At 58.5% G+C, this 11,904-nt stretch overlaps 1 protein-coding gene across 1 annotated transcript; it reads right to left on the minus strand.

The window, feature by feature from the left end:
- Positions 1 to 297: 297 nt before the first annotated feature.
- On the minus strand, positions 298 to 4,109 carry EVX1 (even-skipped homeobox 1). Its single transcript, XM_077775361.1, is given in 6 exon segments — positions 298 to 378; positions 644 to 809; positions 1,141 to 1,310; positions 1,927 to 2,174; positions 3,762 to 3,950; positions 3,953 to 4,109. Coding segments are annotated over 6 exon segments (1,011 nt in total).
- Between the last annotated feature and the right edge of the window lie 7,795 nt (positions 4,110 to 11,904).

Raw genomic sequence — 11,904 nt, forward strand, 5'->3', positions numbered from 1 at the left:
CCAAGCCCCAGGGGCAGCTTGGGAGGAAACGGAGAAGAAGAAGGATGTAAAATGCCAACTGCAAGGGGAAGAGCCAGAAAGCTCTTGGTGAAGGGAAGGTGAACAGGCAAAGGCTTGAAATAGCCTCTAATTTGCTGGCAGATACTTAGGAGGGAAGGAGACAAGGTCCCTGCTCCCTAAGCTCTTCCCTGGGCGCCTTGTTAACAGCTCAACTCCGGGCTCCGTGGCCCACCGCATGGTGATCGTTTATTATACATTCAACATTCAAAAACCCTCCTCACACATATCACTTGCTAATCAGGGTGTGCACGGGGCCGGGGAGAGGACAGACCCGGTAGAAGCCGCCAAGAGACGCTGAGGCTCCGGCAGCCGCCGTCTCTGCCAACGTTAAACAAAAAGTGGGGGTGCGACGGAAGTAGGAGTGGACATGGAGTCGCAAGTTGAGAGATAGCAGAAAGATCTCTCTTTCTCGGAGAGATCAGGGGCTGGTAGATGCCAGAAGCAGAAAATGTGTAACTGGGGCTCCAGGAAGGCCAGAAAGCCCCCAGGTTGCACGGGGAGGGCCAGGATCTCCCTGTAGTAAGTCACTCGTCCCACAAGCTCCCCTAGATGCCTGGTGCACTGCCATGCACAAGCCCCTTGCCATGCCTTGGAAAANGGTGAGGGGCACCTCTTCTCTCTGGTCCAGCGCGACGGAGGAGGCCTTGCTGAGCACGGAGGGGGCGAAGGTGAGGAAGGAGTCCGAGCGGGAGGTGGAGGCACAGGTGAAGTCCGAAGCGGCGGCNGCCCCTTGCCATGCCTTGGAAAAGCTGGCAAAGATGAACCTCTACCCTCTCTGCATACACAGCATTTTGTTCAGAGAGACAGCAATTTCCTTTCCAGTGCTTGGGCTTGGCCTGTGGGGGTAGGGGTGGGGGTGGGGCAGTCCTGGGTGAGCCAAGGGTGTGAGGAGGGACTGAGGGGCTGGATATCGGTGGCTGTTGCTACTACATCTGTTTGGCTTTGGAGCCATTGCCTCAACCCCCTGCCCCGGGCAATGGGTCCGGTGCAGAAACGGCAGAGGGCCCAACTCAGAGGAAGGTCTCGGGGCCCTCTGCCTCCCCATCCGCACTCCTGATCCCCAAACGCGCCAGCTATTGCCCGATCCTGGAGGCCGCGTCCCTCTGGTCCTTTGCGGCCCTCTTCTTTCCCCTCGGTGCCCTGGGGGCAGGGAGGGGGGCTGGCTGAGTCCCCGCAGGGGGNGCCGGGTGCGGCCACGTCATGGCCAGCCGCTGCCGCTTGTCCTTCATGCGCCGGTTCTGGAACCACACCTGGGGAGCAGAGGGGCAGGTTGGGCGGCCGCACCCGGACGGGCGCACAGCGCCCCCGGAGTCCTGCGCCGCTGCAGGGGACGATGCCGGTGGCGCAGGGAAGAGCCGCGGCGGAGCCCCTCGGGGCGGGGGGCAGATCCCACCGCCGCCGCCTGGCGCTGGAGTCCCTCGCGGAGAGGGTCGGGGAGGGGCTTCAGGATCTGTCCCTCCTTCCCTCCGCCACGCGGCCCGGACCCCCTGGAGGGCCGCACCGGTGTGGACGCGCAAGTAGCCCGGTGGACTACGGGCTCTGCTGGTCTGAGGCGGCAGGGGCGCTTCCCCAGAACCACCTCCCCTTCCAGCCGCTCTCCCTCGGGGCAAAGGCACCCCCTATCCCCGCTGGTTATTTGGCTAGAAAAGGCAGAGAGTCCACTGGCAAGCCAGCCAGGGTCTGTGGGGAAGGCGGATCTGCACACACCTGCCGCCGGCACCAGGCCTGGACACCCCCAGCCTGGCTGCCACGTGGGCAGGGAGACCCCAGGCCGTGATTCGTGGCACGGGATTTAGGGAGTGGACAGTTGGCATTTACTTCCTGCTGAGTGGGCGCACCCCTTCTCAGCCGTGTGGGAGCTCCTACCTTGATGGTGGTTTCCGGCAGGTTTAGGGCGGCGGCCAGCTCGCATCTCCGCGGCCTGGATACATAGTTCTCCCTGTAGAATTCCTTCTCCAGCCGGGCAATCTGCTCCCGGGTGAAGGCGGTGCGGTATCGGCGCATCTGGTCACTGGCGCTGCAGGCCAGGGTGCCCTGCGAGCTGCCGCTGCTGTTGCTCTTGGGGGCCTCGCTGCCGCTGTTGGGACTGCTGGCCAGTGCCTCAGAGCTGGGCCCTGCATTCGGAGCCCAGAGCACATGCACACACAGAACACACAACAGACACACAAAACACTGCTGATGTGGGGCCATTAGGCCCAGGGCATGTATGGAAGCGGGGTAGAAAGGCGCATAGCCTCAGTTTCTGCCTCTGCTGGGGGTATGGGGGCCTCTGAGAACACAGAAAGAGAGGTACAAGGGCTCACCACCCAGACGAGCACAAAGCAGCCCTTAGGCCTGGCTGGGCTGCTGTTTGGGAGACCACTGCCTTAAGGCCTGCTGGGTACAGAAACCTCAGCCACCCTGGCCACTTGCCTTGGGACACAGACCAGATGCAGACCCTCTGAGCCTTGTGCCTACCATTGGCAGGAATGGACAAGGATGTGCATAGCTAACAGGCAAGCTGAGGTACACCTTTGGGCCAGAGTGTTGTGAGCTCTGGAGTCTTTGCACACTGAAGGATGCCTTGTGCAAACTGAGTCTCCTTGCTTTTGTGTGTACCAGGCTGCCAGTGTAGGTGTGGGAATGTACACTAGGATGCATGTGTTGGAGGGATGGCATAGGAGTGTGTGCATGAATATCCTATCGCGTTGGTAGACTTCAGTGGCCTGTGGCTTGTTTTAAGGGCACGCTATGGTTAGGGAGTCTGGGTTGAATCGATAAGATGGTAATGAATGGATGTGGGTATTCACCAGGTGTTGGCTGCCAAGGCCAGGGGGTGGTTTTCTTCCATGCCATGGTCTTCCCATCTCCCCCCTCCCCCCACAGCTTTGTGGAGGAGTGTCTGGCTCTCCCTCCTACTAGCTTTCCACCCCTCTCTGCGAGACTCCCTTCTTGGCCACCTCCCCCACAAACTAGCCCCTGGGCAGAGAGAGGTTCTCCAGTTAAAGTAGCACGACAGCACCCCTCCTTTTGGGTCTAACCCAAGGATGGGTGGGGCTCCTGCCCCCTGCGGCTCCTTTTCCTTTGGGTGGAGAAGTGGGACTCGGAAGGGAAGGGGAATGGGGGAGGGCCAGAGCTCTGCCTTTTCAAATGCAACCGGAGACCAAAGGCAATTAGATCATTGGGACCATTTCCGACCTGGCGCCACCGAGCCCGGGAAGTGACAAGGTAATTTGGACCTCTGACCGACGTGCAAACTGGTCGGAGGGCCGCGGCACCCAGGCAGCCCGAGTCGGCCGCAGTTTTACGGTCCTTTATGGACTCTGGGCTTCCGTGCCTGGATGCGCCTTACACCCCGCCAGCCACAAACTGCCCAGACCCGCGCGTTTGATCTTGCCCACGCCGGGGAAAGGTGTCTTCCCGGAGCAGTTGAAGCAGTGCCACAAAACTCTGGGAGGCTGGGGTGCACTTTGAACCCCCCTCAAGCCCAGGGCTTGCGTCTCTCTCCTCCCCAAAAGCACAGCTGTCACCCTCAGTCCCTCCAATGCCAGAGCACAGAAGGAGACCCCCGCCAGGGCGCAGATATCAGGGGAGAGTTGCTCAGGTGGGTCCCCCCAGCCACCCTGCCCTGGGGGGAACGGAGTGTCTTCCTCCCCTCTGGAGCTGAAGTGGAAGGTGGGCGCGGTGGGAGGCCCGGGAAGAGAAGGGGGCGCGATGGCTACCTTTGCTGTGCTGGTACTCGGCGTTCGCCGTGGCGCAGTCCGGGGTGCAGCTCACCTCGATTTCTTCATAGAAATCCGACTCGGTGTCCGAGCTGCTAGGTTGGCCCTGGCCCGAGAGGCTGTCGGCGGAGGGGGCCGGAGGTCCGGGGCCAAGCACCGCAGCCCCGGCTGCCCGCGGCTCGGCGCCCNGCCGGCCCGCGGGCTCAGGCAACCACGGGGCACCATCTTCTCGGGCGGCTCAGGCAGCGGGCTGCCCACGGCTTCGGACAAATTGGAGACTCTCTTGCCAACCAGAGTACCAAGCTGACCCGCATCCAGAAACATAACCATGTCCTTTCGGCTCTCCATCCTGGGGCTCGCCGGAGGGGGGGAGGGGGTAAGCCCCAAGTGAGCTCCTAGGCCCCCGGCTCCCGGGGTTCCCCAGCGGTCCGACAGATCTTGGCTTCGGGAGGGAGAAAGAGAGGCCAGGCGACTGGGCGGGCGCCGAGCGGCCGGAGCGCGATGTCGACGGTGACGGCGGTGGTGGCGGTGGGGAGCTGGGGTCACCTTGTGATGCGAGCGCTCCTCTGTGCCGCACCGCCTCTGGGAGGAAGCCCCATTGCCCTCTTCTTTCTAAGCTGTCATCCTCCTGCTGCAATCGTCATTACAGTACCGCTGGTGACGCCACTCGGCGAGCGCAAGTGGATAAATAGAAACGTCTGCCACAGCGAAGATGAAAGGAGACCCGCAGCTAATGGCTCGGCAGTGATGCGCCAGGTGTGGGCCTCGCTCGAATGGGGAGGAGAGTGTGAAAACAGACAGAGAGACACACACACTGAGAGAGGGAGACACCCAAGCAGAGGGGATGCAAATGGAATTCCGCAGAAAGAAAAAGCTTAAGGCGCGCCTCGAGTTCCGCAGGAGCTGCGGGACTCGGTAATTGAATCAACTTCTGTTTTTTGTGTGTTGTTGTGTTTGATTTTTTTTATTGTTGCTTTGGTTTTTGTTTTCTTAACTTGGTGCCTTGCTCTGACACTGATGAGAGAATCCATAACTGCATTTTAAAAGTGTGAAGGCCGACTCACAAGCCTGGCTTCCCTCGTCATTGCAACTGCCTGTCCTGGCGGGCTAACCTCCTAGGGGCTCCGAAGTCTTTTCACAAGCTACCGAAAAACATATTCCCTCCTCCAGCTGGCTGTCTGGAGAGCTTGAGCCTGGGGTATCCTTTCCTCTTTCTGCCTCCTCCCACTTTCCTACTCCCAGAAGTCTCCCTCCTCCTGGAAACCAAACGAGAACTTTGCTATTTTTCTTCCCCAAGGGGTGGAAGATAAATGCATTAATGCTTCTTCTTTAAGGACCTGCCTCTGCTGCTGACTCCAAATGCTTGCTGATTTTTTTTTTTTTTTTAATTCCCCTTCCCCATCTAGGTGGCCTTAAGCTTTCCACAGCTCGGCTTGACCTCCAGGTGACTATTCATAGAAGAAATCNCCTCGCCTGCACTTCAGGTATGTAGGGTGGGGAGAGGTTCTAAGGGTGGCCTTTTTCCCCCCCCTTTCCTGCCCATATTTTAAGGTATTCGTTCAGAGTCAACGAATTCCTCCTGAAACAGGTTTTGCTAGTGAAGAGTCACTAAGAAATGCGGCCCCTCCAGCGGCAGCAACAGAGGCTCCCAGCTGGGAGAAGGTGCTGTTCTCATCCCCAGAGNTCTCCCCCGGTTCTGCCTACAGGCTTCAGTGCTGCCGGGGATAGAAGAAAAAGAAGTCACCAGAAATGCCCTGAAATATCAAGTGACTAGGGGTGCTCATAAATCTTTGAGGACAGAAGGGACCCTCCAAGGCAGGGCTGGGGGGACTTTGTAGTGCCTGCTGTCTTTGGAAGCTTGTTGCCTCAGGTCTTCTTCCACGGAAGGTACACTAGAGCCCGTTATACACTGACCCCTTGCCGGCTCTGAGCAAGTGTGTTGGGGACCAGGCAGGTGGCCTAGGGCTCTCCCCACTTTGCTCAGGGCAGAAGGCAGGCTTCTTCACACTGTCTTATCCCTACAACTCTCCTTTCTCTCCCCCTCCTCAGAGCTTCTAGCTCTAAGCGGCCGGGGCTGCCCCTGCACCCCCCTACACATCCCAAGACAAAGCCCCAATTTCTGAAATTCTAAAGAAAAGTGTGTCACTATCCTTTTTGTCTTCTATCTCCTACTCTGCTCTCCTCCATTCTCTTTCTCAACTCTTCTCCCTCCTTCCCTTGCCTCAGTCTTCCTCTCTGTGGGCTTGTGGGGGGGGGGGGGTGGAGAAAGCCAACCGTTGGAGCAAGACGAAGTTCCCTTCTCACTCTTGCTTTCTACTTCCCCTGTTCAATAAGATGCTCAGGAGCCTCGCCTGGGGTTGGAGGTGGGGGGAAGGGCAAGGGGGTCTGGAAGGTAACGTCGGCATAAACCTCTCCACTCCCTGGGACCCCCGAAGCCGCCATCTGCTGAGCACTGCTGGATCAAAACTCCTAGGGGGTATTATAAAGGTGACAGGAGCGACTGAGATCAAGTCCTCGAGCCTTTTGCCGCGTTGCAGAGTTGTCCTAGGATTCCGTCGCGCCCTGCTCTTCCCAGCCAGCAGCCAGAGCCTGAGGGAGCACCTGGCTTGCCCTCTCCTTCTGTCAAAGTCGAGCCCGCGGCGCCGGTGTTCGACCAGCCTCGGTTGGGCCCTTCCGGCATCGGGCCTGGGGCTCGCCCACCCTCTGCTCCCCCTATGAGCCTGCCGCCTTCTCACTGCCGCTCCCGCTGCGCTCACCTCCTTGGGGCCAAGTCCTCCGAGGGACTCCAGTCTCCCCGCCCCGCCCCCAGCTTTGCATTCAATGGGAGTGCTCTGCGTTTGATCCTCTTTTCCTCTGGGTTTTTCCTGCGAGATGAAAGCCGAGTAGGATTGAAAGATCAAGAGGTACCACTTGCGTCTCCTTCCTGGGTCCGGCCCACCCTAAAGGGGCTTCCCCTGCTGTCCCCGGGAGGAAGGAGGCTGCAGCCCGGGCTCAGCCTCTCCCGGAAGGGGACCTGCCTCCTCCGGGTTTCGGATCTGAAGCTTCGGGGACGCCCCCTCCGCCCCATCCCTCTCTGGACTTCTGCCCCCGCCCTTTCAAATAANACCACACTGCTCGAGAAGCAAGGTAAATTCGCAGACGGAGTGAAGTCCGCCGCCGCGGAGGCCTGGGAAACCCCATAAAAGCGGAGAGGGGAAGATAGCCCCCTAAGTGGGGTCCGNGGACTTCAAAAGCTTGAGGCTCCGCTTCCGCCTGGGCTGGGCCGGGCCGGGGGCGGGTGGGAACCCCGGGGAGGCGACGCGGAGATAAGATGCGCGGCTTGTGTTAAGTGGAATCGGAAGCCGAGCTTGGGCCACCAGACGCGTTGATCCGCTGGAGCCGCTACGCTTTCCCGGAGAACACCCGGCTCCAGAGAGCGACGGCAGGGGGTGCGAAATGCCTCCGTGGCCTTTGGACCCGGCTTGGGTGCGATGATCTGCGGCCCTGCGTACCTCCTCCAGCCAGGTGCGGGGACCCCCAGAGGCGACTACAAGTCTCGGCTGAGAGGCAGGGACGTAGGTTTCCGGGAGCAGGTCTGGCTCCTTCGGCGCCAGCAAAATTTTGATCTGGGGGAAGAAAAAAATTGGTTTTGCTTCTCACTTTGGTAAAACGCAAGAACAAAGGGAGCTTCTGTTTAAACAATAAGCGTTGACCGGCTGTGGTGATATTGATCTTGGGCCCTTGTCCGTCTTCCGAGCCCTTGTCGCGGGAGTGGACATCGAAGTTTCCGCGCGGCTGGGTCTTCTAGGCCGGGATCGTGGGGGTGAGGGAACTTCTGGGGTTGGTCCCTGTCTTGTCCCTGGCAGCCGCCAACGCCCATCTGGGAACCCCAAGTCCAGAAGCACTGCTGTCCCGTGCCTCCCTCCAGGAGCAAGGTCCACTGGATCTCAGACGCCCAGAGGTCCGGCTTCCCTGTGCCAGGAGATCAGGCCTCCTCCACTTCCCCCATACCCTGGCCCACCCACCTCTAGAGGGAGTCCCTGGCACACTCACCTGCTGGGGGTACCACAGGACAGTTCCTCCCACAGGGAGGAACCTGCAGCTTCTGGAATTCTGCTTTGGATAAACTCCCCTTCTCTCTGTGCCTCCCAGAGCCAAGAGCCAGGAGCCTGGGACAGGAAACTGGTTGCTTTCTGCCCCCTGACACTTTTTGCTCCTTGGAACTGGGGCCAGCCAGACCTACCTCCACTCTTGCATCTGCACCTGTCAGCCCCAGGTCCCTATAGGCCCAAGCCCAGTGGCTTTCCCACCCTGAACTTCAGACAAGTGCCTGAGCAGCCCACATTCCTACACCCACCACTTGCCCATCCCAGAGAGACCGCCTCAAGCTCAAGGCTTGCTTCTGCCTCGAGCCACCAACTGGAAGGGTCCATTTTGCCTCAGAGGAGTAGTTCCCCAACATCCAAGCAACCAAAGCCCAGACATACCCTTCCTCCACCCTAGCAGGGATGGTATGGGTTTCTCCTTCACCGTGACCCTTGAAATGAAATTTGCTTTCATTACAAGCCCATTTCTCATTTAATCAACACAACACTCCTTTAAAAGTCCTCAGCAGGCCACAGTTCCTTTTCTCCCACAGTGATAGGGTAACCAGTGGTCTTGACCCAAATGGCCAGACACTAGACCAGTTCTCCTTCCGAGGCTCTGTCCCTCCCGGGCCTGCAGGGATACCTCAACACCCACCAGTGCCTGAACTCTCCATGAGGCCATCTTCCACAAACTCCTGCCCTTTCTGGGACCTAGGTGGGTTCAGGGGCCTCTCAGACAGGTAACCCCCTGCCCTCAGAAGCAGAAGGCTCGGGGCCCACATACCTGGAATCTTCTCGCAATGTCTCCCCAGTGATTTCCCAGGAGGGCAAAGAGAAACCCTATCTGGAAATCTGCGAACCCCACATGATAAGAGTAATCACTGTTTTAAGCATTTCAGCTGTATTAGCTCTTTCCGTCCACACAATAAGCCTGAGGAAGATAGTATAAACCATCCCTATTTTGCAGCTGAGTAATCTGAAGCACAGAGAGAAGGCCCACATATAAGTGACCGAGTCAGGACTGAACTTCTATCTAGCCCTCTAGCTTCAAGTCCACACTCACAACTGGAGCTATGAGAAAATGCCAAGCATTGCATTCAGAGCCTTTCCTTTCCAAAGCTCCAGTTATGTTTTTTATGCCAAGCCCTTTCCTCCACCTCACTCCCAGATGAATTCACTGGATTTGGGAGAAGTGGTTTAGCTAATCTCTGGCCACTTAATTTGAGCATGAAGAAGACTAAAGGAAAAAATGGTACAAAACCATTTAGAAAACTATCCTGGAGAGGGTCTCCAGGTCTTGCCCTCTTCTAAGACATGGATCAGAGGCTAGGTGGCCCTTCTACAGAGGGGACTGCAGGGAGGCTGGAACCTTCCTTAGGGATTTGGGGTAGGAGAGCCTAACTGCCCTGACCCTGGGGCGGGGGGGGGGGNAAATATCAGGAAGATAACTACAGCAAGTGATTCTGGAGACCCTCAGAGACAAAAAGCCATCGCTGTTTGACGATAGAAATCCCCCAAGGTCCTGAGCCACTATCTGGAAATGGCAAACTCACCCCAGCTCTCCTTGCCTGTTTTAGCCTCTTGGGAGTCATAGCCCCTTCACATATCTGCCAAACCTCTCCCCAGAAAAATGTACAGAAGCATGAAAGTTAGCCTTCAGCTACTAAGAATCCTGTACCCACAATAGTCCCACCCCAACCACCTAACCCCCAGGCACAATCACCAAATCCCTTTGTAGGTGGTGTGGTTTTACCCGGGGTGTTTTCCCTGACAACACAGCTGCCTCCCTCAGACTGTCCTCCAGGATTGATTGGCCCAAGGGACAAAACCTGAGGGCATGGCCAGGCCTCTCCCCACTGCATCTTGGCCTGAGCATATCGGTCAGGATTTGCACACGCTTCTGTTCAAAACCTAGTCACTAGAGGTGCCTGCTGGGAGAGGGAATGGTCAGGCTGGGGCTTGGTTTGGCCTAAGGATAAAGGATCTGCAATGCAGGGAATTGGCTGATAATTATCATCAGGGAGTCCTGTACACCAACAGTTCNGTTTTGTTTTTTAATAGACTTTGTCTGGGCACAAACCCTTTCCAAGCCCTGCACCGCCCAAAGGCCAGATTAGCCTGAACACCCTGCCTCTTCCCCGGTAGTGTGCTTCCTACTCTCACCCTGGCTCTAGAAGACGGAACCTGCCCATTGCAGTCCCGCCAGGGTGGTCCAACCAGGGGGACCCGGGACTCCTATCTGGATACAGTCATTACCGGATGGAATCACTCTTCTAAGACTCGGCTAGCCCTAAGCAGCCCTAACGCTCCCTCCCAGATGCAGGTTTCTTTCCGAGAGTGTGTCTGTGTACTGCCTGACCGCGTGTCTGTCTCCCCTGTTCCCCAAGCCAAGGAGGCAGCACCTCCTTTCCTCTCTCCCCACTCGGCCTTGCTCGGCCAGGAGACGCGGTGGCGCCAGCCTGCAAACGAGAAGTTGGTCTCCCAGTGGGAGAGGGGGGGTGGGGGGGTGTAGGAGAACCGCCCCCAGGCGAGGAAGTCCAACCGGTTGGGCCGGCTAAGCCTCGCCCTCCAGCGAAATGGAAAAAACCCTTGTGTGAAGAGTTCTGGGGACTGATTTTTATAGAGCCCTCTCCTGACCCGGGCTAGTCCCATTCCTCCTACCGAGCTTCACAAAGCTCTGGTGGGGTACAGTTCCTCGCGTTGTGCAGCGGCGAAACGGACTCTTAGAAAGGTGGAGGAACTTGCCCAGGGTCACACAGCTGGAGAGTGGTCGAGCTAGGATTTTAACCCAAGTCGTCCGGCCTCCAAAAGTCAGATTCTCTCTGACGTTAGCGCCGCGCCCCCAGAGCCGAGGACTACATTCCCTAACACCGCAGACCCAACTGAGGTGCCTTGGGTGTGATTGAAAGACGCGGACGGGAGCCACCCATCTCTCGTTGATGGGTGGCTGCGCCTGCAGCCCCTGCGGTGGCTGAGCGTCGGCGGGAGCCGCTCTGGCTGTTACCGTAAGTCTCAGAGGAGCGGGGCACAATGGGAAAGGTAACTAAGAACTGGAAGGGCCGGAGGGCGCCGCGACGTGGAGGGACAGCGTTCCCGGCTCAGAAGGTTGACCTTGAGTGAGTGAGGGTGCGCAGGCGCCCGAGGCAGTGAGTTTCGGAGGGTAGGCTCTGGTTATTAAGGGCCCGTTATAGTAAAGGGAGAGCAGGACGGATGTCAGCCCAGAGGACAGGGAGTCACCCGCCCAGAACTGGATTGCGCGCACAGGCTGGGTCCGGTAGAATCCCAGTCCTTTCTGCTCCCCCACTAGTCAGTGCCAGGAGCGGCCTGGAGCCCCCAGAGAGTCCCTTTCCGGCCTCGAGGCCGATCGACAGCCCTGTCCTGTCCCCTTGCCCCTTTCTGCGTCCTCCTCCCCTCCCTCCCCTTGCTGCGGCGGTGACAAAGCCCAGCTCCCGAATTGCTGTCTTGGTGCGCCCCCCACTGCCGACCGCCAGAGGCGGAAGTCGCGGTGCGTCCTTGCTGGCTGGGATCCCGCGACTCCGCCTGGAGCAGAGACACCCCCCCCCCTCACCCCCCGGCAGCCGACTTTCGCTCCTTAGGGAGCCTCGCCCCGCCCTAAGCGCCCGCCTTCTGATCTTGACCCGCGGAGAATGCGTGGCGATTCGGGGGTCCGTAGCCTGGCGTTCTTGGGACAGGTAATCCATCTTGCGGGGATGAAGGGCTGGAGCGGGAGAACAGTTCTCTTACGACGCTACCTTCCTCCTTTGAGAGGGGGCGTGGAAACACACCCCCAACCTCTCTAGGCTTGGAGAAGGCAGGCCGAGGGGGTGGGGGTGCCTTATAGATTCCCCTGAACAGCCAGTATGATCAGTCATGCTCCCAACACCTGCCTCGACTCTATTTGTCGTGGCCACAAAGCCCACGTATTGGGGAGCCCCTTGGACCACCCCCTCTCCACAGTCCTCAAACGATTCCTTTTTTGAGTCTCACTTGGTTCTGAGGCTCATTTATAAACAGCTTAGCCCCCTAGCAACTCTTCCCCATTCCCTTTGGCAGTGTTTCTTGAAGGGTGGTCCTTG

Source organism: Crocuta crocuta, unplaced genomic scaffold (assembly GCF_008692635.1).
Source record: "Crocuta crocuta isolate KB4526 unplaced genomic scaffold, BGI_CrCroc_1.0 scaffold197, whole genome shotgun sequence".
Taxonomy (NCBI): Eukaryota; Metazoa; Chordata; class Mammalia; order Carnivora; family Hyaenidae; genus Crocuta; species Crocuta crocuta.